This window comes from Oncorhynchus nerka, linkage group LG21 (assembly GCF_034236695.1).
Source record: "Oncorhynchus nerka isolate Pitt River linkage group LG21, Oner_Uvic_2.0, whole genome shotgun sequence".
NCBI classification, from domain to species: Eukaryota; Metazoa; Chordata; class Actinopteri; order Salmoniformes; family Salmonidae; genus Oncorhynchus; species Oncorhynchus nerka.
The window spans coordinates 21,615,566-21,643,164 of NC_088416.1; the positions used below are offsets into that span (position 1 = coordinate 21,615,566).

Sequence of the window (27,599 nt, forward strand, 5' to 3'; positions counted from 1 at the left end):
ATAACCACAAACTCCTTCATCTATCTCTTATGAATATATGTGCTAGTAACAAAATTATCTACACAAATTAGCCATATCTTTTTACACAGTCTGTCTCTTTCACACGCATGTTAAAGGAGAAATACAGTGGCTTCAAAAAGTATTCACACGCCTTTACTTTTTCACATTTTGTTGTGTTCCAAAGTGCGATTAAAAATGGATTTGTCATTTTTTGTCAATGATTACACAAAATGATTACTTTTTTAGAGTATTTAATGGAAAATAAAAAACAATATATTTTGACTAGACAAGTATTCAACCCCCTGAGTCAGTGCATGTTAGAATCAACTTTGGCAGTCTTTCTGGGTAAGTCACTAAGAGCTTTTGCAAACCAGGATTGTACAATATTTGCCCATTAATCTTTAAAAAACTCAATATTAGAAAAGGTGCTCTTAATGTTGTGTTGGATTTGCCCCAAACATAATGCTTTGTATTCAGGACAAAAAGTTAATTTTCTTTGCCACATTTTTAGCAGTATTACTTTTGTGCCTTATTGCAAACAGAATGTATGTTTTGGAATATTTGTATTCTGTACAGGCTTCCTTCTTTTCACGTTGTCATTTAGGTTAGTATTGTGGAGTAACTACAATGTTTTCTCTTATTACAGCCATTCAACTCTGTAACTGTTTTAAAGTCACCATTGGCCTCATGGTGAAATCCCTGAGCGGTTTCTTTCCTCTCCGGCAACTGAGTTAGGAAGGACGCCTTTACCTTTGTAGTGACTGGGTGTATTGATACACCATCCAAAGTGTAATTAATAACTTCACCATGCTCAAAGGGATATTTGACATCTTATTTTTTTACCCATCTACCAATAGGTGCCTGCCTTTGCGAGGCATTGGAAAACCTCCCTGGTCTTTTTCATTGAATTTGTGCTCGAAATTCACTGCTCGACTGAGATACCTTACAGATAAATTGTATGTGTGGGGTACAGAGATGGGTCTGTGATTAAAAAATGATGTTAAACACGATTATTCCACACAGGTAGTCCATGCAACTTATCCAAATTGTTAAGCAAATTTTTACTCCAGAAGTTATTTAGGCTTGAATACTTACTGACTCATGACATTTCACCTTTGCATTTTTAGTCATTTATAAACATTTCTAAAAACATAATTCCACTTTGACATTATGGAGTGTTGCGTTCAGTGACACAAAATCGAAATGTAATGCATTTTAAATTCAGCCTGTAACAACAAAATGTGAAAAAAGTCCAGGGGTGTGAATACTTTGAGGGCACTGACTACTGTGCAAGCTGCTGTCAACTCCCCATCACAACACATAACCACGCACAATCACACATATACCTGACTAGCTGGTAGTACCTTTGGCAGTGATGACAGCAGCTTTGCAGGACAGTCACAGACTTATTTCATTATTTCAACTCCATTGCAGAAGAAAACACCCAGAAGAAAGATCGATATAAGGTAAGTTTGTGTGTCAACTATTTTTGTAACAGGATAAAGCCATTTTTTTTGTGTGTAGCAATATTAACTGCTGTGAAGTTACAGTGCTATAAGTACTCTATGAGAGCAACGATTCTTAAGTTTGCATTCCAAACAATCTTGTCTGTTGATGTGGGTCAGGTACATTTCACATTTAAACACAACTATATAGTGACATCATCATCTGAACCTATAACAGTGAGCATCCCAGTTTGGCAGATACTATTCTTCCTTGATTGACAATGGTTTAGTCACTGAGACGTTTCCAGGTAGACCTCAGTACAGGACATTCATTGACTAGTTTATTTTCCATTCGTAAACAGCCATTAACATAAACTCAGCAAAAAAATAATCGTCCTCACTGTCAACTGCATTTTATTTTCAGCATGTAAATATTTGTATTCACATAAGATTCAACAACTGAGACATAAACTGAACAAGTTCCACAGATGTGACTAACAGAAATGGAATAATGTGTCCCTGAACAAATGGGTCAAAATCAAACGCACAGCGTTAAGATTGCCTGCAATAACAACAAGCTCAGTCCGATGATGCTGTGACACCGCCCCAGACCATGAAGGACCCTCCACCTCCAAATCGATCCCGCTCCAGAGTACAGGACTCGGTGTAACGCTCATTCCTTCGACAATAAACGAGAATCCGACCATCACCCCTGGTGAGATAAAACCGCGACTCGTCAGTGAAGAGCACTTTTTGCCAGTCCTGTCTGGTCCAGCGACGGTGGGTTTGTGCCCATAGGCGATGTTGTTGCCGGTGATGTCTGGTGAGGACCTGCCTTACAACAGGCCTACAAGCTCTCAGTCCAGCCTCTCAGCCTATTGCGGACAGTCTGAGCACTGATTGAGGGATTGTGCGTTCCTGGTGTAACTCGGACAGTTGTTGTTGCTATCCTGTACCCGTCCCGCAAGTGGGATGTTCGGATGTACCAATCCGGTGCAGGTGTTGTTACACGTGGTCTGCCACTGCGAGGACGATCAGCTGTCCGTTCTGTCTCCCTGTAGCGCTGACATTGCATTTTACTGCCCTGGCCACATCTGCAGTCCTCATGCCTCCTTGCAGCATGCCTAAGGCACGTTCACGCAGATGAGCGGGGACCCTGGACATCTTTCTTTTGGTGTTTTTCAGAGTCAGTAGAAAGGCCTCTTTAGTGTCCTAAGTTTTTATAACTGTGACCTTAATTGCCTACCGTCTGTAAGCTGTTAGAGTCTCAACGACCGTTCCACAGGCATATGTGCATTAATTGTTTATGGTTCATTGAACAAGCATGGGAAACAGTGTTAAACCATTTACAATGAAGATCTGTGAAGTTATTTGGATTCTGGAGGGTCCTGAAAAAGGAATGTTTATTTTTTTGCTGAGTTTAGTCTTGGTTACATATGAACCTCACCGTTCACTGTTGGTGAACAGGTTTGACGAGCTAGCGCCAATCATGTAAAGTATAAAATCTAGTAGCACAATGCATGTGTCATGTTATGTTGGATGGTGACATTGGTGCGACTGGAAACAGTCAATTAAACCTGGGCTTTAGACAGCCGTTTAGCTTTGGACCAAACTGAGGCCGCATGAATGGGACACAAGAATCGGCCTGTCGACAGCCTGCAGTTGTCAGTAGTAGATTCGAGTAGACAACCTGGGATATTGTTTGCCTGACTGGCAGGGAAGCTTGAAAGTATGTCCCCATGTTTTTGAGGTTATATAACTTATTTGTTGGATTCACGGATCACTTTCTAAATAAATACAATTTTAAAGCTCTTAGGGTTGAAAGAGTCATTTACTGCATCACAAAGAGGCCATTGTTGTTTTTATTGAGGGAGATGGAGCATTGGAGTTCACATGGTATGACATCCACATTCACTCAGGTCTGAGACAATCTAAGACACACGCAACAAAACTGACTATAGTCCACATTCACTCAGGTCTGAGACAATCTAAGCCACATGCAACAAAACTGACTATAGTCCACATTCACTCAGGTCTGAGACAATCTAAGCCACATGCAACAAAACTGACTATAGTCCACATTCCCTCATGTCTGAGACAATCTAAGCCACACGCAACAAAACTGACTATCATCCACATTCACTCATGTCTGAGACAATCTAAGCCACACGCAACAAAACTGACTATAGTCTACAGAGCATACAGAGATACACCTGTTATTTTCCATTGGCTCAGATGTGAAGCTCCTGATCATCTCTCAGGTCACCAAGAGGAAAATCACTTGCACGCCACACAGGTAGATTAATGGTCGGACAAGGGAGGCTTCTTTTGGGACTAACTACAAAATAAGTAATGAAGAACCTGACAGATTGTATGTTAAATTGGGTTGGAAACATCGGAAGTATGGAGTCCTCCGCCTCGAAGCAGAGAATGATATTATGGCAATGTTGGAAATTCAATGTCAGCCTGTCTGTCTGAAAATGTACCTGTGGTCAGAGACCTGTGTTCAAATGACAATGGAAGTACTGGAATCTGAGACTGTTCTTCAGTGGCTATTCAATTCTTAAAACATGGGATAAAAGCCATGAGCTCACACATCAGTCTAAATTGCATGGATGACGTTTGTCTGTCTGTCAGTATCATGGTAGAATAATGATTTCAACCTCTCTTGCATCTGTGTGCTCCCATTAGGCCTATGTGGGGTAGAATTGTCTATTGTTGTGCTTTCAGGAGGAATTATGAGAGCACACAAGGTGCACTGTAGGAATTATGTGGAGAAATCACACACACACACACACACACACACACACACACACACACACACACACACACACACACAGCATAGGAGAGAGAGAGTCTTTAGAAAATGTCATGGAACGCTGTAGGACCAGAAATATCAATGGACTAGAATAGAGAGCATTCTGAAAAACCAGACACAGCCTTCTGGATTGATGAGGGTAATTACTTGGATCAGAGCAGATGAGAGGAAGAGAGGTGAGGTAACTTTAGACTATTGAGATAAACCCTTGGCGTGAATCAGCACTAATTGTAAACAGGTGTTAGGCCAATCCCAGTGGAGGTGGCCCACAATTCACCTGTGCATATCAGTGATAGTTTGTCCACTGTCAGACACACTTCTTGTCTCTAATCTACAACAAGTCTGAAATCAGTTTAAAAATACTTATCTGAGATCGGTTAAGGTGTGTTCAGCTAACTCAAAAATATTCACCTAGACAGGGACAAGTTTAGTTATAGAATTCTTAGTCAAAATGCTTGATAAAAATAGGAATTACTATTTGTGATGCAACCCTTACTGTAATAAACAACTTAGTCCAAAATGTGTCTATCAGCACTTGTATTTTGTGACCATCATTTGTTTGCCTTGTAAGGGACAATTGTCCTTGGCCCATTCTAAAACTATCCAGTTGTGATTTTCAAAGCGGTTCCTGTTGGTGAGATTCTTCCTAACCTCTTCTCTGCATATGTCACAAATATTGAACTGGGCCTATGTGTTGACCTATGGGCCTAGTTCAATGTTTTTGTGTGACTGAGTATGTTGTCTCACCCGTAGAGTAGGAGAAAATGATGGCTGAGGCAGGGGTCATGGAGATGTTTTCAGAGCAGGAGCTGACCTGCTCCATCTGCTTGGACCTGTTCAACAACCCAGTGTCGACGCCCTGTGGACACAACTTCTGCCAGGGTTGCATCGGAGGCTACGTTGCCTCCAGCTCCACCTGCACCTGCCCGCTCTGCAAGCATCAGTTCCCCGAGCGGCCTCAGCTCAACATCAACCGGGTTTTCGCCCATATCGCTGAGTAATTCAAAGAAGCTCGCTACACCACGGCAAATCCGCACATGTTGGACATGAAGACACCAGGAGCCATGGCCAACAGCAACCCCTTTCTGGAGGAGATGATCAAATGTGACGTGTGCACAGGGAAGAAACAAGTGGCGATCAGCTCGTGTTTGACCTGCACGGCATCCTACTGCGAGGCCCATGTGCAGCCTCACCTGAACACGCCCTTCTACGCCAACCACCAGCTCCTGGAGCCCCGGGGAGCGCTTCGCGGCCGCACCCTGCCCACTGCACCACCGGCTTCTGGAGGTGTACTGCCGCACGGACCAGATCTGTATCTGTGTGCTGGAGGAGAACCGCACCGTGTCCTTGCAGACAGAGTCAGCAAACGGGTGAGAAGGCAAAGCAGCTTTCACATCAGGCTCTTGGAGCACACACCCCTTCAGAACTTCAATGGCCCACGCAGCTCAAAGATGCTTTTTGTGCCAAGGTTATAGTCTTGAAGGCTACTTAAGGGTGTGGTGTGTTTCTTAGGGTTGGACGTGTTCCTTAAAGAAGTATAATTACATTCTAGTTCTGTGGTTGGTGTCTGGTGTTTTTATTTAGGTTACTTTTTTATATTACAACTTGCATTTTGATTGAACCTTTGAAAGACTGAGTATTGGCCACTAGTTTGTAGGTCATTAGGGGCATCCCAGCTTCTTGCAATGCAGATGACATAGATGACACCTTTTTGTAAACAAGCCACTAAAATCCCTTTTGCAATGCAGATTTTACTCTAAAGATTGTCTGAGATGGGAGTTGATTATGTTCTTATCTAAGCTGCATCCACATTTCTAATGTAAACCACTTGCATAGAAACAGTGACTGGGTATTTCTCTGGTTTGCTTTCAGATAACTGTAAATTCCTGAACCAAGAGGGTAAAAAAGTGATTGGGAACTGTGGAACTTTACAGATTTAGCAACACATTTCCATTCAATGACTGCATCACAATTTGACAGCTCCCGGCTCAAAAGTACTCAATTTCTTCTACTATTTCTGAGTTGACAAACGAAGTATGCGACCTGGAATGTGTTACATAAAGCCAAGGTTTGATTTACTGCCACCTGCAGTTATGGAATGTTTACTCATGAGTAGCAATCATTGGCGGATTCCTCCTGATGACGCAGATGGAATATTTGTATTTTATTTGACTTGGCAAGTCAGTTAAGAACAAATTCTTATTTACAATGACGGCCAAACCCGGACGACGCCGGGCAAATCGTGCGCCGCTCTATGGGGACTCCCAATCACGGCAGGTTGTGATACATACTGGATTCGAACCAGGGTGTCTGTAGTGAAGCCTCTAGCCCTGAAATGCAGTGCCTTCTATTGCTGTGCCACTCGGGAGCCCAAAATCATGTGATCCTTCCTTCACCTATAGGAGGACATACAGGTATTATGACTCATACTGTGGTCAAAGTCCTCAATGGTGCTAAAATGGGCTTTTGGGCACTAGAGTCCTCAAAATCTCTGTCAGGCAAAACATGAGCAATTTGACATGATTTAGGTTTAATCTTCTGGACAATGGGTTTGGCTCAAGGCAAATGAATAACATGCACCCTTTTGTTGTTGTTGTTGAATGAATGTACTTCATTGTGTTATCTGCTGTGTGTGTGTGTATATGGCTATTTCAAGAGCAATGTTTTTCTATTTGCATCTAAAAATATATATCTTTTTTTGCACTTCACAAAGCACGTTTTACTTAAGTGTTCCCTAAGCAGCAGCAGCAGGCCAGCAGACTTGTCTAGTTAGGACAAGTAGTGAACATACATGACACCAAATCTACTCTCAATGACACTGCATTCACATAATTGGTCTCTTTGTCTCTCATCCTCCTTCTCTTTCCTGTCCTTTTGTCTATTACACAGAAACTCATTGGGAAGACAGAACTAGAGATTCTGGACAGGATTGAGGGGAAGCGCCTCTGTCTGAATGAGCTCAGGAGCCGACTGGAGACCGTCGGGGTCGGCAGCTGATTCACAGGCCCCAACGTTGTATCAACATTGTGTTAGATCTATTTGACCCCTTCCCTAAACCCCTCAACATGTCGGGCTTCATATTCACCAGATCACGCTACCACTCCCTCTAGTGTTAGGAGAACGTACCCACAACCATTACTCCCACTGCAGTGGCGATTAGCAGGTCAAGACAGTCTGTGTAGTCAACCGAAAGGATGTTTGTCATACCCCTGTTATGATACATTATGGAAAATACTCAATTAAAATGTAAAAAAAAACAAACACACATTTTTCAGTTGGCAGAATGTTTTCTCTTTGACCTGCGATCACAATAATGACCACAACTGGAGAGAAAGAAACTGACCTTAAATCAGCGTCAAGGAGCAACTTAATCCTACTGTTTTTTTTCTAGAACTATGTACGGGGTGAGCTGTCGGAGGTGGAGCAGTTGCTGGGGGAGCTGAGTCGCTCGGTGGACAGGATCCGTGACGAGCTGGTGGGCGGGATGGAAGAGAAGCAGGCGTCTGTGGAAACAAGGGGGAAGGGGCTGGTGACACGTTTGGAGGCGGAGCATAGCCAGCTGCTGGTGCGGCGATCCAGATTGGAAGCCCAGGTCACATCTGATGACCACATTTGCTTCCTCCAGGTATGGAGGGAATGTGTTTTTAGCCGAGGCACATTTGATCATTTGTGGGTGTCTGTTGTAACAATTGGGTGGGGTTCACACTTTGAGGGCGATGAGACCTGCACCGGGTGTGCCACATATACGTTCCAATGGCATCTAAGTGCAAGCTATCAGAGATATTACCAGAGTCCATTCCACTGATGTTAAACTCTGAACTGTAAGTCTTTCAATTGAACATATCTGTCAATGCCTGCCTTCAAACCACTGAGTTTTGAGGAGGCGAGTGCCCCCCCTACGGGCAGACTCTGACACCCAGGAGTTGGATGCTGAGGCAGAGGTGTCGCTGCATTTCTCTCTGGGGGAGGGGAAGGTGGTTCTGGGAGAACTGAAGAAGAGTATGGCTCAAATCCGCATGGGGGAGGTGCACTCCCGATTCTCCAGTGAGTAGCACCATCACTTTCGTTGTTTAAAACAATCCTCTAATCAACGTAGTCATATCATTATGTGTTATCCTTTTCAAAATGAACATCAGTTACCAAATATTCATAATGGTAGTTTCATTTTTGTTTTTTTTCCTCCTTATGATCATCTACAACATTATTATTTTGTAAAGTCATAAGTTGTTCATAAGTTGTTCCCCTACTGTGGTTTTCTCATAAATTACTGAGTTGATGATACATATTGAGACAGGAATTCTGCTGAGTCACTCTGAAAGTCAGCCTAGTCTGCAAGCAGTCAAAAAACCATTCCAACTCAAATACCTCATGCCAATAGAACTCATTCCTTCCGTCATCCATTACTGTGGTGCAACATCGGCCTGGCAAAGAATGACTCATTGACAAAAGTGGGTTGTAAAAAATACCAGGAGGAACATGAACACACAAGAAAGGAAACACAACCTATCACACCTGGCCTGATAAAGTAGAATGCACTGTATGTTGAGGACCGACCTATTTGTTTTTTTTAATATAACACAGTGCGCGTGTGTTACAGTTACTTCCCTACGGGAGAGCGACAGTACGACCAGTGTACAGACACTACGGACCACTAAGAGTCAGTGGTCTCTACGAGGTGGGTCAATTTAAATTGCGTTCATATAAACAAGTCAAAATGAGGCTCAGTAGTGTGTGTGGCCTCCACGTGCCTGTATGACCTCCCTACAATGCCTGGGCATCCCAGACCTGGACTAAAGCATCCGCCAACTCCTGGACAGTCTGTGTTGCAACGTGGCGTTGGTGGATGGAGCGAAACATGATGTCCCAGATGTGCACAATTGGATTCAGGTCTGGGGAACAGGCGGGCCAGTCCATACCATCAATGCCTTCCTCTTGCAGGAACTGCTGACACACTCCAGCCACATGAGGTCTAGCATTGTCTTGCATTAGGAGGAACCCAGGGTCAACCGCACCAGCATATGGTCTCACAAGGGGTCTGAGGATCTCATCTCGGTACCTAATGACAGTCAGGCTACCTCTGGCAAGCACATGGAGGGCTGTGCGGCCCCCCCAAAAAATGCCACCCCACACCATGACTGACCCACCGCCAAACCGGTCATGCTGGAGGATGTTGCAGGCAGCAGAACATTCTCCACGGGGTCTCCAGACTCTGTCACGTCTGTCACGTGCTCAAGTGTGAACCTGCTTTCATCTGTGAAGAGCACAGTGCGCCAGTGGCGAATTTGCCAATCTTGGTGTTCTCTGGCAAATGCCAAACGTCCTGCACGGTGTTGGGCTGTAAGCACAACCCCCACCTGTGGACGTTGGGCCCCTCATACCACCCTCATGGAGTCTGTTTCTGACCGTTTGAGCAGACACATGCACAATTGTGGCCTGCTGGAGGTCATTTTGCAGGGCTCTGGCAGTGCTCCTCCTGCTCCTCCTTGCACAAAGGCGGAGGTAGCGGCCCTGCTGCTCGGTTGTTGCCCTCCTACGGCCTCCTCCAAGTCTCCTGATGTACTGACCTGTCTCCTGGTAGTGCCTCCATGCTCTGGACACTACACTGACAGACACAGCAAACCTTCTTGCCACAACTCACATTGATGTTCCATCCAGGATGAGCTGCACTACCTGAGCCACTTGTGTGGGTTGTAGACTCCGTCTCATGCTACCACTAGAGTGAAAGCACCGCCAGCATTCAAAAGTGACCAAAACATCAGCCAGGAAGCATAGGAACTGAGAAGTGGTCTGTGGTCACCACCTGCAGAACCACATTGGGGGTGTCTTGCTAATTGCCTATAATTTCCACCTGATGTCTATTCCATTTGCACAACAGCATGTGAAATTTATTGTCAATCAGTGTTGCTTCCTAAGTGGACAGTTTGATTTCACAGAAGTGTGATTGACTTGGAGTTACATTGTGTTGTTTAAGTGTTCCCTTTATTTTTTTGAGCAGTGTATACACACACACACACACAGACAGTACCAGTAAAATGTTTGGACAAACCTACTCATTCAAGTGTCTTTCTTTATTTTTACTACTTTCTAGATTGTAGAATAAATATTTGAGATTCTTCAAAGTAGCCACCTTTCGCCTTGTCGACAGCTTTGCACACTCTTGGCATTCGCTCAATCATCTTCATGAGGTCACCTGGAATGCATTTCAATTAACAGTTGTACCTTGCTAAAAGTTCATTTGTGTAAAAGACCAAGTCCATATTATGGAAAGGACAGCTCAAATAAGCAAACAGTCCATTACTATAAGACATGAAGGTCAGTCAATCCGGAAAATGTCCAGAACTTTGAATGTTTCTTCAAGAGCAGTCGCAAAAACCATCAAGAGCTATGATGAAACTGGCTCTCAGGAGGACCGCCATAGGAAAGGAGGACCCAGAGTTACCTCTGCTGCAAAGGAGTTACCAGCCTCAGACATTGCAGCCCAAATAAATGCTTCACAGAGTTCAAGTAACAGACACATCTCAACATCAACTGTTCAGAGGAGAGTGAATCAGGCCTTCATTGTCATATTTCTGCAAAGACACCACTACTAAAGGACATAAATAAGAAGAGACTTTCTTGGGCCAAGAAACACTTGCAAATGTGGAAACCTGTGGAAATATGTCCAAATTTTAGATTTTTGGTTCCAACCCCCTTGTCTTTGTGAGACGCAGAGTTGGTGAATGGATTATTGCCGCATGTGTGGTTCCCACGTGAAGCATGGAGGAGGTGCGATGGGGCACTGTCCGTGATATATTAAGAATTCAAGGCACACTTAACCAGCATGGCTACCAAATCATTCTGCAGCAATACGCCATCCCATCCCATCTGGTTTGTGCTTAGTGGGACTATCATTTGTTTTCAACAGGACAATGACCCAAAACACACCTCCAGGATGTGTAAGGGCTATTTGACCAAGAAGGAGAGTGATGGAGTGCAGCATTAAGCCATTACAGCATTAAGTCTTCTTGGGTATGACGCTACAAGCTTGGCACACCTGTATTTGGGGAGTTTCTCCCATTCTTCTACTCTCAATCTATGTCAGGTTGGATGGGAAGTATCGCCGCACAGCTATTTTCAGGTCTCTCCAGAGATGTTTGATCTGGTTCAAGTCCGGGCTCTGGCTGGGCCAATCAAGGACATTCAAAGCCACTCCTGCATTGTTTTGGCTGTGTGCATAGGGTCGTTGTTCTGTTGGAAGGTGAACCTTTGCCCCAGTTTCAGGTCCTGAATGCTCTGGAGCAGGCTTTCATGAAGGATCTCTCTGTACTTTTGTTCCGTTCATCTTTCCCTAGATCCTGACTAGTCTCCCAGCTGAAAAACACATCCCCACAGCATGATGCTGCCACTACCATACTTCACTTTAGGGAAGGGGATGGCGCCAGGTTTCCTCCAGACAACTCTTGGCATTCAGGCCAAATATTCGAGTCTTGGTTTCACTCAACCAGAGAATCTTGTTTGTCATGGTCTGAGAGTCTTTTGGGTGCCTTTTGGCAAACTTCAAGCAAGCTGTCGTGCCTTTTACTGAGTAGTGGCTTCAGTCTGGCCACTCTACCATAAAGGCTTGGTTGGTGGAGTGCTGCAAAGATTGTTGTCCTTCTGGAAGGTTCTCCCATCTCCACAGAGGAGCTCTGTCAAAGTGACCATCAGATTCTTGGTCACCTCCCTGACCATGGTCCTTCTCCCCTCCGAGTGCTCAGTTTGGCCAGGTGGCCAGCTGTAAGAAGAGTCTCGGTGGAAGAAGTTTGGAACCATTTAAAAAATGGAGGCCACTGTTCTTAAGGGACATTCAATGCTGCAGAAATTGTTCGGTACCCTCCCCCAGATCTGTGCCTCGACACAATCCTGTCTCGGAGCTCTCTAGGGCTTGGACTCTAGGGCTTGGACTTAAAACCTGTACTCACACATACTTCCATTTTAAACATGTCTAAATGTTTCTTCTCCCCTCAGATCTAAAAAAAGATCAAATCAGGTATGTCTGTCTGCACTCTTGGAGCTCTTCACGCCAAAGATGATTTTTTGTCTTAAGGTCTCGAACCCTGATGACCACATTTGCATACTCGTCCCCACTGAAACTTTTGTCGGTATCACTTTCTTAGTTTCTTTGTGTCTTTTCATCTCAGGTGAACGTGGGTGAGAATAAAGACTGGAAGGTGGGTGTGGTGTGGGAGTCAGCCCAGAGGAAAGGGCTGTTTGACATGAGCCCTAATAGCGGTTACTACGCCCTCTGGTGGGGGTGCACCCACCTGCGCGCCCTCACCAAGGTTAAGGCATTGGTGCGCCTCCCCAGAGTGGATGTCTTCCTGGATTGTGAGGAGGGTCAGGTGACTTTTATAACATCAAGACTAGCTCGGCGGTGTACCGCTTCAGCGTGGCCGAGTTCTCTAAGAGAACGTTTCCTCTGCTGGGGACAGGGAGGTGCCCCTGGCTCTCAAGATCACAGTGTGCTTGAGTGAGAGGATAGGGTGAGATAGATGTGTGTGTGATTATGAAAGTAAAAGTGTTTTAGGATGAATTTGCTTGATGAAAGTGTGGTTAGCTTGGATGAGTCATAGAGAGGAAGTTTAATTAGGTGATGTATTACAAATTTTAAGGTGAATGTGCTCGAAGATGAATGTGATGCAATTTAATAGTGGGTGTGGGATTGTGAGACTGATGGAGGGAGGGGACAAAGAGAAATGGAGGCATATGCGGTGAAAATAAGTTGGAGAGAAGTCTCATCTCTACATTTTGCCTGTGACCTCCAATTCAACTGTTGGCATTATGTCCAGTACCCATTGCACACACACTGGTTCACAATGTACTGATTCACTGAAAGGCAGGTGATCGGACTAAACACGTGTGGAATCTTGGAATTACTTCATGGTCACAAATCAGTAAGTCATGAAATCACAATGGTACACTTATTTGTCACAATTTTCTAATATTTGTGTCAAAATGGTTTAGCCTAAGGTTCTTATTTATCTTGGTGGTAGGTCCTGTTGAGGATCTCTTGCATTGTTCAATGTTTCACATTAACTCAGGGTTTCACAAACTTGGTCCTTGGGACCCTAAGGGGTACAATTTTTTTTCTTCTTCTTCTTCCAAGTATGCACTACACAGCTGATTCAAATCAACTAATCAAGCTTTTATCATGTCCTACAGCTGTGTTGTGGTAGGGGAAATGCTGCACAAAATACCTTTGTTCTATACCTGGAGTTGAATTTCGTCCTGTTTGCAGCATTGTGTAATGCATTCATGTGCTACCATTGTCAGAGAATTATGGTAGATGATGATCATAGACATTTGATGAATCACCATCCTTACACAAATCAAGTAGAAGGCTGTGAAAGATACCAATATCTTGTGTGGCTATTTAGAGCCCTTGACAGTGGGTTGCTTATTTATTGAGTGGCAATATTGCTTGTTATTGTCTGTCGTTCTGTCCCAATATGTATATTTTTAACAATAGAAATGTATTGGGGGGAGGGTTGCCTCAGCTATTAATATAAATGCCTCATGTTTTACACTTGGTCATTGGAACCTTCCCATTATTGCAGCGGCCTAAGGCGAGGCCTCACTACAGTCCCTGGTTCGTATCCAGGCTGTGATTGGGAGTCCCAGAGGGCGGTGCTAGGCCCGTCATTGTAAATAAGAATTTGTTCTTAACTGACTTGCCTGGTCAAATAAAAAACATCACTACAGCTACAAAAAGTGCTGTTGATTCCAGCCACGAGAGGGTGCTGGAGTACAAGAGCAGCCTTTTCCTCATCCCTGCTCTTGGACAGCCATTATGTGCAGGCGCAAACCCAGCACTTCATGAGTCGTATCATGCACCAAACTCCCAACATTGACAAATGCGAAAAGATCACGTATACTGCGTCACCATGGCTCAATTATAATGGAAAGCGTTATATAAACCAGCATTATATTGTGTCGGTCCATGGCAATGAACAATGCATCTTTGTTCAGCTGCTCTCAGATGTTTTCAAAGGATCCTGTCAGTTGGATCCTAGCCACTACAGTGAGTATGCATGGTTCATTTGAAAGGGTTAATTAATTTCAATAAACTTAATCACCACTGGCAGCCTGAGATTATTAAATCACCAATAACATTATGGCCTCAACATTTCTGAACACAGCCAAACTGAAAGCATCTTGATGAATTCATAAAGTACAACTAAATGTTCTATTGGCTGTATAACTCAGGGTAGAGTTTAGTTATAAAATAAACCTTTAATTCAATAAAGCCCCATTGACATAAGTTGTAGTTTGTATAGACGTTACAATAATTATCATTCAAGTTCATATTTTATTTAACATAATTCATATTGCAGTCATTGTGAACAGCTGGGATTTCAATATACACAATAGAATTGTAACATTGTAAGCCTCCACCCCCCCCCTCCCAATGAAATCTAACGCCCACCCCACCCGGAAAACCATAACAAAACTAAAAAGATCTCCCAATCCCACAACAGCCCTGCCTGCATTACTGATCCTGTCAATCTATGTCTGTGTCAGTCCTGTCAAGTCAGTCAGTCCTCTGCCAGTGTGTCTATGGCCTGTATTATGCATCTGGGTTGGTATAAGTACCTGTCTGAATCACGTGTGCGCATGTGATAGCATATGCCTTGCGTGTCAGTAGGCATGTTGTTGAGGCATGTGTGTGTATATATATGATAAGTTTCGCCACCAAGCATGGGTGCGATCCGTCAGGTTCAGAGCTCTCGTAATCGAGAGGCCTCGCAGTGTTCAAAACATACAACGCGATCCTTTAGTAAGGGAGGTGTCTAAGTGCGTATCTCGGTTGTGTGTTTTTGTCCTGGTCCGCGAGTGGGAGGATCAGTTGGCATGTCTATCTCCGCAAAATAACAACTGTGGGCATCAGCGTAGTGGCAATATACCGATTCTCTGAGCGACATTCACTGACCATCCAAACCTGTCATCTTTACCTTTGGACCCCCTCCCTTCCCCCGAGTGAACCCCACCCCCCCAATACTTTCCCCTCCCAGCTCCATCGACCCCCTCCCTCCCCGACTGCTCAAGTTTGTGTATCAGTCAGTGTCTCAGCGTGTGTAAACGGTAATGCGTCTTGGGGGGAAAAAAGACAAAAAAAGAAAAAGCGACATGGGCAAGGAGCTATTTGAGACACCGCTCAAAATACGTAGCGCCAACATAGCCCCCCCGCAGCGACCGCTGGACATTCTGCTCAAAGAGCCGTCGGTTTGTCTGCAGGACCTCCGCCGCCTCTTTGTTCAAGGGGTCCTCTGGATTTGGCTCCTGAGGAGGAGTAGAAGGGCGTGGTTATTTGCCAGGTGTTCCTACCTGCTCCAACCAGTCGACCAATCTTTCAGAATCTGAAAGTCATAGCCATTATACAGTGCATTTGGTAAGTATTCAGACCCTTTGACTTTTTCCAAATTTTGTGACAGCCTTGTTCGAATATTTATTAAATTGTTTTCCCCCCTTCATCAATCTATACACAATACCTCATAATGACAAAGCAAAAACAGGTTTCTGGATTCCCCCCCCTCTAGTTAAAAAAATAAAATAAAACGGAAATATCACATTTACATAAGTATTCTGACCATTTACTCAGTACTTTGTTGACATCTTTGGCAGCGATTACAGCCTTGAGTCTAATTGGGTACGACGCTACAAGCTTGGCACACCTGTATTTGGGGAGTTTCTCCCATTCCCCTCTGCAGAGCCTCTCAAGATCTGTCAGGTTAGACGGGGAACGTCGCTGCACAGCTATTTTCAGGTCTCTCCAGAGATGTTTGATCTGGTTCAAGTCCGGGCTCTGGCTGGGCCACTCAAGGATATGCAGAGACTTATCCCGAAGCCACTCCTGCGTTGTCTTGGCTGTGCACAGGGTTGTTGTCCTGTTGGAAGGTAAACCTTCGCCCCAGTCTCAGGTCCTGAATGCTCTGGAGCAGATTTTCATCAGGGATCTCACTGTACAGCTTTCCCTCGATTCTGACTAGTCTCCCAATCCCTATCAGTGAAAAACATCCCCACAGCATGATGATGCCACCACCATGCTTCAACATATGGATGGTGCCAGGTTTCCTCCAGATGTGACGCTTGGCATTCAGGCCAAAGAGTTCAATCTTGTTTGTCATGGTCGGAGAGTCCTTTAGGTGCCTTTTGGAAAACTCCAAGCGGGCTTTCATGTGCCTTTTACTGAGTGGCTTCAGTCTGGCCACTCTACCATAAAGGCCTGATTGCTGGAGTGCTGCAGAGATGGTTGTCCTTCTGGAAGGTTCTCCCATCTCCACAGAGGAACTCTGGAGCTCTGTCAGAGTGACCATCGGGTTGTTGGTCACCTCCCTGACCAATGTCCTTCTCCCCAGATTGCTCAGAGTTTGTGCCTTGCCACAATCCTTTCTCAGAGCTTTACGGACAATTCCTTCGACCTCATGGCTTGGTTTTTGCTCTGATATGTACAGGTGTGTGCAGCTTTCCAAATCATGTCCAATCAATCAAATTGTAGAAACATCAAGGATGATCAATGGAAACAGGATGCACCTGAACTCAATTGCTTGTCTCATACCAAAGGGTCTGAATACTGGTGGAAATAAAAGGTATTTTTTATTTTGAATACATTTGCAAAAATGTCAAAACCTGTTTTCACTTTGTCATTAAGGGGTATTGTGTGTAGATTGATGAGGAAAAAACCATTTCATACATTTTAGAATAAGGCTGTGACATAACAATGTGGAAAAAGCCAAGGGGTCTGAACACACTGTACATCCTGCTACATTCCTGATTCTAAGCATGGTGCACAAGGAAGAGTAATCAAACTTGGCTAGGCAAAATTGGAAATAGAATATCCCTGTACTCACTAGAAATAGATACTGTAGTCCATATATGATGGAGTTTACTGTCAACACAGGCTTCCAGTCCTCTCTGTAAGAGAAAAATAGATGTTTAAAGACACTGCTCAGTATAATAGTCCAAATTTGGAAATCTGTAGTCATTCTGAATTATCAAATGAGACAAGGTAAACAAAGTGACCACAGTGCAGGTGGTGTACCTCAAGATATTTAGGCAGACATTGCCCTCCAGGTCAATGTTTGGGTGGTACACCATTGTCTCACACTTGACCTTCGGGGGGTCATGAGGGTAGCCCTGTCCTACCTGGAAAACAGAGCAGTCACAAGAAGTCAAAGGAGGATAATCTCTGACCTTATATCCATTCCCTTTCTTTCGACTTACAACCGTGTTAATTAACATGCTTACCATCAACATTGTTAAAGGCATGATCGGGAACTTTGGCGACTACTAAGTTTTTTTGTGTTTTTTTTAAACCTCCCGCTTTGGCCTGAATGTGTCGATGTGTAGTTCATACATGCATTATCTATGATCTGAATTACTGTCTTACCTCAATTAGCCACGAAATCCCTAGTTTGAAAGTGACTGTTTTTCTGGACGCTGTATTCTAGCATTTTCCCCCACGTGAGCCAGCCCCTAGCAATTTGAGATCAAGCCAATGAACTTCAGCCCTCGCCATTTAAGTGAGAGCTAGCAAGACACACACACACCCGAGCCAGAGAGAGAACAATGACGTGGTGCAAATATCTTCATTTACCCTGAGTGTACAAAACACTATGGACACCTGCTCTTTCCATGGCTTAGACGGACCAGGTGAATCCAGGTAGAAGCTATGATCCCTTATTGATGTCACTTGTTAAATCCACTTCAAATCAGTGTAGATGAAGGAGAGGAGACAGGGAAAATAATGGTTTTTAAGCCTAGAGACAATTGAGACATGGATTGTGTATGTGTGCCATTCAGAGGTTGAATGGGCAAGACAAAAGACTTACAGTGGCCTTCACAAAGTATTCATAACCAACTTACTGCACATTTTGTTGTGTTACAGCCTGAATTCAGAAGAGTAAAAAAAAATGTTGCATAAGTATTCACACCCCTGAGTCAGTACATGTTATAATCACCTTTGGAAGTGATTACAGCTGTGTCTAAGAGCTTTGCACACCTGATTTGTATAATATTTATCCATTATTATTTTCTAAATTCTTAAAGCGCTGTCAAAATTGGTCATTGCTAGACAACCATTTTCAAGTTTGCCATAGATTTCCAAGCAGATTTAAGTCAAAACTGTAATTCGGCCACTCAGGAACATTCACGGTCTTCATGGTTAAAGCAACTCCAGTGTATATTTGGACTTGTGTTTTTGGTTATTGTCCTGCTGTAAGGTCAATTCATCATCTCCCAGTGTCTGGTGGAAAGAAGACTGAACCAGACTTTCCTCTAGGATTTTGCCTGTGCTTAGCTCCATTCCTTTCTTTTTTATCCTCCTTAATGATTACAAGCATACCCAAACCATTATGCAGCCACCACTATGCTTGAGAATATTTTAGAGTGGTACTCAGTAATGTGTTGTATTGAATTGACCCAAAACATAACACGTTGTATTTCGGACAAAAAGTTAATTGCTATGCCGCATTAAAAAAAAAAAGTATTACTTTAGTGCCTTGTTGCAAACAGGATGCATGTTTGTTATTATGTACGGACTTCCTTCTTTACACTGTCAATTACGTTAGTATTGTGGAGTAACTACAATATTGTTGATCCATCCGCAATTTTCTATCACAGCTTTTAAACTCAGCAACTGTTTTAAAGTCACCATTGGCCTCACCGTGAAATTCCTGAGTGGTTTCCTTCCTCTCCGGCAACTGAGTTAGCAAGGACGGCTGTATCTGTGTAATGACTGGGTGTATTGAAACACTATCTGAAGTGTAATAAATAACTTCACTATGCTCAAAGGGATATTCAATGTCTGCTATTTAAAAAATAATTACCGATAGGTGCACTTTTTTGTGAGGCATTGGAAAACCTCCCTGGTCTTTGAGGTTGAATCTGTGTTTGAAATGCACTGCTTGACTGAGTGACCTTACAGATAATTGTATGTGTGGGGTACAGAGATGAGGTAGTCATTCAAAAAGCATATTGAAACACTATTGTTGCACACTGTCAGTCCATACAATTTGTGGCTAGTTAAGCACATTTTTTACACCTGAACTTGCTTGTCATAAGAAAGGGGTTGAATACTTGACTCTAGCCATTTCAGCTTTCATTTGAAGGAATTTGCAATCATTTAAAAAAACATAATTCCATTTTGACATTATGGGGTATTGTGTGTAGCAAAAAACCTCACTTGTAATCCATTTTAAATGTGAATAGTTTTCTAAACGGGGTGCCAGGCGCACCGGTTTGTGCCAAGAACTGCAACACTGCTGGGTTTCACCCGCAACAGTTTCCTGTGTGTATCAAGAATGGTCCACCACCCAAAGAACACCCAGCCAACTTCACACAATTGTGGGAAGCATTGGAGTAAACATGGGCCAGTCAGCTGATGTTCTGAAAGAGCGGCAAAATCTGGACCCCTACAAATCAGCCAGGCTAGACAATCTGGACCCTTTCTTTCTAAAATTATCTGCCGAAATTGTTGCCACCCCTATTACTAGCCTGTTCAACCTCTCTTTCGTGTCGTCTGAGATTCCCAAAGATTGGAAAGCAGCTGCGGTCATCCCCCTCTTCAAAGGGGGGGACACTCTTGACCCAAACTGCTACAGACCTATATCGATCCTACCCTGCCTTTCTAAGGTCTTCGAAAGCCAAGTCAACAAATAGATCACCGACCATTTCGAATCCCACCATACCTTCTGCGCTATGCAATCTGGTTTCAGAGCTGGTCATGGGTGCACCTCAGCCACGCTCAAGGTCCTAAACGATATCTTAACCGCCATCGATAAGAAACAAAATTGTGCAGCCGTATTCATTGACCTGGCCAAGGCTTTCGACTCTGTCAATCACCACATCCTCATCGGCAGACTCGATAGCCTTGGTTTCTCAAATAATTGCCTCGCCTGGTTCACCAACTACTTCTCTATGTCAAATCGCAGGGCCTGTTGTCCGGGCCTCTGTCAGTCTCTATGGGGGTGCCACAGGGTTCAATTCTTGGACTGACTCTTTTCTCTGTATACATCAATGATTTCGCTCTTGCTGCTGGGGAGTCTCTGATCCACCTCTACGCAGACGACACCATTCTGTATACTTCTGGCACTTTGGACACCGTTAACAACCCTCCAGACAAGCTTCAATGCCATACAACTCTCCTTCCATGGCCTCCAATTGCTCTTAAATACAAGTAAAACTAAATGCATGCTCTTCAACCGATCGCTGCCTGCACCTGCCCGCCCGCCCAACATCACTACTCTGGACGGCTCTGTGGACAACTACCTAGGTGTCTGGTTAGACTGTAAACTCTCCTTCCAGACTCACATCAAAAATCTCCAATCCAAAGTTAAATCTAGAATTGGCTTCCTATTTCGCAACAAAGCATCCTTCTCTCATGCTGCCAAACATACCCTTGTAAAACTGACCATCCTACCGATCCTCGACGGTGTCATTTACAAAATAGCCTCCAATACCCTACTCAATAAATTGGATGCAGTCTATATCACAGTGCCATCCGTTTTGTCACCAAAGCCCCATATACTACCCACCACTGTGACCTGTATGCTCTCATTGGCTGGCCTTCGCTTCATATTCGTCGCAAAACCCACTGGCTCCAGGTCATCTACAAGACCCTGCTAGGTAAAGCCCCCCTTAGCTCGCTGGTCACCATAGCAGCACCCACCTGTAGCACTCGCTCCAGCAGGTATATCTCTCTGGTCACCCCCAAAACCAATTATTCCTTTGGCCACCTCTCCTTCCAGTTCTCTGCTGCCAATGACTGGAACGAACTACAAAAATCTCCGAAACTGGAAACACTTATCTTCCTCACTAGCTTTAAGCACCAGCTGTCAGAGCAGCTCACAGATCACTGCACCTGTACATAGCCCATCTATAATTTAGCCCAAACAACTACCTCTCCCCCTACTGTATTTATTTTGCTCCTTTGCACCCCATCATTTCTCTCTCTACCTTGCACATTCTTCCACTGAAAATCTACCATTCCTGTGTTTTACTTGCTATATTGTATTTACTTCGCCACCATGGCCTTTTTTCGCCTTTACCCCCCTTCTCACCTCATTTGCTCACATTGTATATAGACTTATTTTTCTACTGTATTATTGACTGTATGTTTGTTTTACTCCATGTGTAACTCTGTTGTTGTTGTACGTGTCGAACTGCTTTGCTTTATCTTGGCCAGGTCTCAATTGTAAATGAGAACTTGTTCTCAACTTGTCTACCTGGTTAAATAAAGGTTAAATAAATCCTTTTTTTTTTTTTTTTTTTTTAAATGGTCCAGTGCAGCCATTTTTATCTCAATATAAAATAATTTCTGGGTAACAAATAAGTACCTTACTGAGATTGTTTTCAATTAAAATGGTAAACTTGAAGCCAAAAAAGCTTCCTAGCAAAGAACAATTTCTCAAGCAATCATTTTTCTAGAACAGTTCTGAGTGGAGGGGGAATTAAAAACGAGCTGTTATTGGAATTAAGGTTGGGAAATCCCTTTGTCAATAGTCTATTAACCAATGTCCACCTAGTGATATCACCATGCAGGCCAAAACTATGTCCCACTAAAACAGGCTGTCTTTTCAAATCAGCTCTTACATTAAAAAGGGCATTTTGGCTTTCACGGTATTATTCCATCATCATAGTGTTGTCCATTTATTAGGCACACCACCCCGTTCATGAAAACGGTTTGCTCCTACAGACAGTGAGTCACGTGGAGTGCTATATAAAGCAGGCAGACAGGCATCAGGGCATTCTGTTACTGTTTGATTGAACTTTAGAATGGGCTAAATGAGTGACCTTATCGACTGAGCGTGGTATGATCGTAAGTGCTAGGAGCACCGGTTTCAGTAACTCAGAAACGACTGGCCTTTCACGAACGATAGTGTCTAGGGTTTACCGAGAATGGTGCAGACAAACAAAAAAACATCCCGTCAGCGGCAGCTATGTGGGTGAAAAGCGCTCATTGAAGGGAGGTCAAAGGAGAATGGCAAGAATCGTGCAAACTAACAGGCGGGCCACAAACGGCGCTGTACAACAGTGGTGTGCAGAACGTCTTCTCGGAACTCACAACTTGTCGGACCCTGTCACGGATGGGCAACTGCAGCAGACGACCACACCGGGTTCCACTCCTATCAGCTATAAACAAGAAGCGCCTCCAGTGGGCACGTGATTACCAACACTGGACAATTGAGGAGTAGAAAAACATCACCTGGTCCGACAAATCCAGGTTCCTGTTACTGATGGCAGAGTCAGGATTTGGCATAAGCTGCATGAGTCCAAGGCCTCATCCTGCCTGGTGTCAACCGTACAGGCTGGTGGCGGTGGTGTAATGGTGTGGGAACTGTTTTCCTGGCACACATTAGGTCCCTTGATACCAACTGAGCAACATTTGAACACCACACCTTGTAGAATCCATACCCCAAAGAATTCAGGATGTTCTGGAGGCAAGTGGGGCTCTGACCCAGTAGTAGGTGGGTGTACCTGATAAAACCTGGCCACTGAGTATAAACTCATCAAAAAAAGAAACGTCCTCTCACTGTCAACTGTGTTTATTTTCAGCAAACTTAACATGTGTAAATATTTGTATGAAAATAACAAGATCCAACAACTTCGACAAAAATCGAACAAGTTCCACAGACATGTGACAAACAGAAATTGCCCCTGAACAAAGGGGGTTCAAAAGTAATAGTCAAAATCAGGTGTGGCCACCAGCTGCATTAAGCATTAAGTACTGCAGTGCATCTCCTCCTCATGGACTGCACCAGATTTGCCAGTTCTTGCTGTGAGATGTTACCCCACTCTTCCACCAAGACATTTCTGGGGGGAATGGCCCTAGCCCTCACATCCAACAGGTCCCAGACGTGCTCAATGGGCTCGAGATCCCGGGCTCTTTTGCTGGCCATGGCACAACACTGACACTCCTGTCTTGCAGGAATTCACGCACAGGACGAGCAGTATGGCTGGTGGCATTGTCATGTACCACATGAGGGAGGAGGATGTCTTCCCTGTAATGCACAGTATTGAGATTGCCTGCAATGACAACAAGCTCAGTCCGATGATGCTGTGACACACCGCCCCAGACCATGACGGACCCTCCACCTCGATCCCGCTCCAGAGTACAGTTCTCGGTGTAACGCTCATTCCTTCAACGATAAACGTGAATCCGACCATCACCCATGGTGAGACAGAACCGCAACTCATCAGTGAAGAGCACTTTTTGCTAGTCCTGTCTGGTCCAGTGACGGTGGGTTTGTGCTCATAGGTGACATTGTTGCTCAGTGATGTCTGGTGAGGACAGGCCTTACAAGCCCTCAGTCCAGCCTATTGCGGACAGTCTGAGCACTGATGGAGGGATTGTGCGTTCATGTTGTAATTCGAGTATTTGTTGTTGCCATCCTGTACCTGTCCCGCAGATGTGATGTTCAGCTGTACCGATGTTGTTACACGTGGTCTGCCACTGCGAGGATGATCAGCTGCCCGTCCTGGCTCCCTGTAGCGCCGTCTTAGGCGTCTCACAGTACTGATATTGCAATTTATTGCACTAGCCACATCCGCAGTCGTCATGCCTCCTTGCAGCATGCCTAAGGCACGTTCACGCAGATGAGCAGGGACCCTGGGCATCTTTCTTTTGGTGTTTTTCCAGAGCCTGTAGAAAAGCCTCTTTGTTTTCATAACTGTGACCTTAATTGTCTACCGTCTGTAAACTGTTAGTGTCTTAACGACCGTTCCACAGGTGCATGTTCATTAATTGTTCATGGTTCATTGAACAAGCATGGGAAACAGTGTTAAAACCTTTTACAATGAAGATCTGTGAAGTTATTTGGATTTTTTTACATTTTCTTTGAAAGACAGGGTCCTGAAAAAGGAACATTTTTTTTGCTGAGTTTATATATAAAACACAAGGAAATCAAGTTTCTGACTGCACTGGGCCTTTAACCATTCAAAACTGACATTAAAAACGTTGGATACCAAATTGTGACCCTAAAAACATCACAAAACAATAGCTATCAAGCAGGTGGAATGCCATTAACAACAGTTTTGTGTGACAGTAAAGCAAGGGTGTAGTGACTCATGTCGTCCCGATGTCTGTCCACCCACATTAAGCCCCCTTACCTTAAAGCTGAAGACAAACTTTCCCCCTTTGTAAAAGCCCTAAAAAGAGAGAAAATAACCTGAGAATGTGTTTACATAAGGGTTTCTATGAATGCTGTTCATAGCCTGTTTGGTGGGTTGGCATGACATGATGCCAATGTACAGCGCTAAATAATACATTGTGTACAAAGTATTTATCTTTGGATATTAGTTGATAAGCAACCACGTTAGCATTCGAACCCATTCATTAGTTGCAACTTTACAAGTGTGAGTACAATAGTTAAATGTCTAATAAACACATATGACATATGGAGGATTCTCTCTGACAAGTAGCTACAGATTGTTTCAGGAAAGAGTGAAGACCTCGTCTGGTGAGATGATGAGTTTGAAGTTGAGCAGATCATCTTGGTCGGGGAAGACGATCTCGCACGTCTTTGGGAGGTTCAGCTCATTGATGTCTGCGAGGAGAAAATGTATGTCTCAGTGAATAGCAGTCGTTTGCATCGATTTCCCTTCAGTTGCATGCATGAAACCTGCCTGGCAGAAATATGAAAACTAAAGTCTTCTTATCCGTTTTTTTGTTTTTTTTAACGGACAGAAAGTGGCATGTAAATGCCATTGAAGAAGGCACCTGAGCAGCGCAGTCCAATGAACAAAGTCCAATGATCCCTTCTGAAGTGCTGGGGTAATCCCACACCTGTGGTGGTATTTTCCCTCTCACTCGGAGGTCTTTCAAACTGCAATGGTTGCCCCTGCAGTATTTCCTATATTTTGCTTTGAATAACAACAATCTTTTTCTACAAGTTTAATATGCGAACAGAGTCAGTTCACTTCAAATGGAGGAAAACCAATGTGACTATGTTGTGGTCCTCTAGCCTAAAAGCTAAACAACATTCTTTAGGTATATAGGTCCCATTGGTTTTAGGCGGCCTTCATCCGCTATGAAATGGAGATTAGCTTAGTCTTTCAAAATCATGGCTTGAGTCAAAAGCCAACTGGATATCTTATATGGGGTCCGTGGTGTTACAAGATTCATGAACCAAACAACTGAGCCATTGGAACAAAACCACCACACTCATCACAGGGGTGGTTTGAATTTCATTATCCAAGTATCTGGGAAAACATTTGTGTACATGGTTGTGGGGGGCTTTTCAAAACATGGTGCATATGTCTTTTCACAGCATTTCCTCATTTTGGATAGCTGGAAATGTCACATACACGTTTGAGTCAATGTTATTAGCTAAAGACCCGCCTTTACAATTCTGTAACTACTTTATAAGGCTGAGATTATAAAACAATATTCATATTTCTTGCCATTCAACTCCCAGTCAGTCTTGTCACGTGTTCTGTCATGAAAGGTATGGAAAGTTGAAAATGTCTCACATTAAATAGCCACGTTGTACACAGTTACTTTGTGACAAACAGTTTACTCCAGCACACTGGCCAGAAACTGTTTGTAACCTAGGTAAGTAAGTAAGCGTGGCAAACATCCTGGCTAGTGATTGCTACTTCAAGTCAGTATAGCTAACTAGCTGCTGACTAATGAAAATCAACGGTTACTTTTATGTTACTTAATAACATCAATAGTGATATCCACAATAGTGGAAGACACATTTGTGATATCTTGTTGAATAATGAACAACTACATCCACGTTTTTGAGCTAGTTAGCATCAGACCGAAGTAGCTAACGAACTTCATCTGTTTAATGGGTATAGCTACTGGTAGCTTGTGTTTTCTCTTTTGCACAAACTGCTTAGTGGCACATCTAAATTGAAACATTGATAACTTGGCTAACTACTGAACAAATAACGTTATACAGTAAGTTAGCTAGCCAAGTCACTTAACTAGTAGGGCAAATTAACTAACTAACAAGGGTGCTAACTAAAAAGAAGTGCTGTGCATATGAGTTGACTCCCTGGCTTCACCATCTTCTGGCTGCGACGTTTGAGTTTTGTTTTCATAATAGCTAGCTAGCTAACGTTAGCCAGATGGCTAGCTAACTAATTAGCCAACTAGCTAGCTCAGCCTCCTATGACAAAACACACTAGTTTTAGTTGTGTCTTTATTTATTAACCATGTAGACAGACACGCTAATTAAACAAACATGTCCATGGTTTAAAAATAAACCATCTGATTTTAAAGAAGCCAGTTAGCCTACCTTTCTGTATTCGAAGCTGGGCCGCGCTCGCTTTTTTACCCCCAGCTCCTGTTCTGTTTCCTCCAGCAGATTCCTCGTCTTTCTTCTGCTGCTTCAGAGAAAAGAGCTTAATCATCTTCAATTAGTTTATTGAAGATCTATGTTTCAGGTCCTTCAATTAGAAACAGCTCTTTGTCTTAAATTTATGGAGGGAGTTATGACTCAGTACAGCACCGTAATGTTGTTGGAGCCGGTGCGTCTCAGCTACAATATCGGAAGACAAGCTGATAGCCTAGCTCCGTAGCACTGCTGCGTGAGACAGTAACGTTACGATGCCAAGGTATCGAATGAAGGAAGGGGGGAGTTCTGAAAGAACGGTGGAGGTACACAAACTGTACCAGTTTGTTTCTGTTGATATTAAATCATAGGATATTGCCTAGTTGGGATACTCATATTCATAAGCTTTATTTAACTTACACTCATATTGGAGGGTTAGAGATATGTTCATATTTTCTGGTTGCGGAACAGCACCCTGAAGTATTCAAGGACAAAACAAAACAGAAACTATTTGATTCAGATGTACAATGTTAAATCAGTGTTGTACATAGCTTACACAAAATAATAATGCACATATGTATTTGCAGCACCACACCAGACAGTATTTTGTCTCTCAGGCAAGAACAATATGCTTGGAAAATGATTGAAAAAAATATTTCTCACATTTAATTATGACTAGCTCACTATGAGTCATAATAAATGAATGGTGGAAAAGTTTTCCCATAGGGGAAACAAGGGCTGTGTTTCGTGTAGGCTTACCCTGGAGTGACATTTTGATAACTGTAATTCACTTTAGGACAAGGAGACTTATCAATGTATTTACCTGCCAAAAAATGAAATGCTAATTAGCTGATATTGTGACTATCATAAAGAACTACAAATGCCATGATGATCTGGATGAGGTTGCCAATTCAACGCAAAGGTAAGAATCTCTGGATTAACTATCTAATGCTAAATTTAGCAATGAATAAATTGGCTACATTTCTTTAAATTGACAGCTCTGTGAACTGTCTTGTGCAAGGTTTAAGTTGACACAAT

At 43.5% G+C, this 27,599-nt stretch overlaps 1 protein-coding gene and 1 pseudogene across 1 annotated transcript; one reads left to right on the forward strand and one right to left on the reverse strand.

Annotated features, from left to right (window-relative positions):
* The first annotated feature begins 5,027 nt into the window (after positions 1-5,027).
* On the forward strand, positions 5,028-12,755 carry LOC115110863 (E3 ubiquitin/ISG15 ligase TRIM25-like; annotated as a pseudogene).
* A 2,527-nt stretch (positions 12,756-15,282) lies between these two features.
* Positions 15,283-26,994, reverse strand: LOC115110213 (NEDD8-conjugating enzyme Ubc12). Its single transcript, XM_029635665.2, has 6 exons — positions 26,526-26,994; positions 24,730-24,824; positions 24,388-24,426; positions 17,321-17,424; positions 17,130-17,193; positions 15,283-15,561 (listed from the first exon to the last, which is right to left on the reverse strand). The coding sequence occupies exons 1-6, from the start codon at positions 26,638-26,640 to the stop codon at positions 15,421-15,423; spliced, it is 558 nt and encodes a 185-aa protein (XP_029491525.1). The 5' UTR covers positions 26,641-26,994; the 3' UTR covers positions 15,283-15,420.
* Between the last annotated feature and the right edge of the window lie 605 nt (positions 26,995-27,599).

Excerpts from the sequence above, each read along its gene's own strand:
- LOC115110213 (XM_029635665.2), bottom strand. The coding sequence starts at position 26,640 with ATGATTAAGCTCTTTTCTCTGAAGCAGCAGAAGAAAGACGAGGAATCT. Across the intron at positions 24,427-24,729 it reads TCATCATCTCACCAGACGAG|GGCTTTTACAAAGGGGGAAA; the intron begins GTCTTCACTCTT and ends CTCTCTTTTTAG. Across the intron at positions 17,194-17,320 it reads GTCTGCCTAAATATCTTGAG|AGAGGACTGGAAGCCTGTGT; the intron begins GTACACCACCTG and ends TTTCTCTTACAG.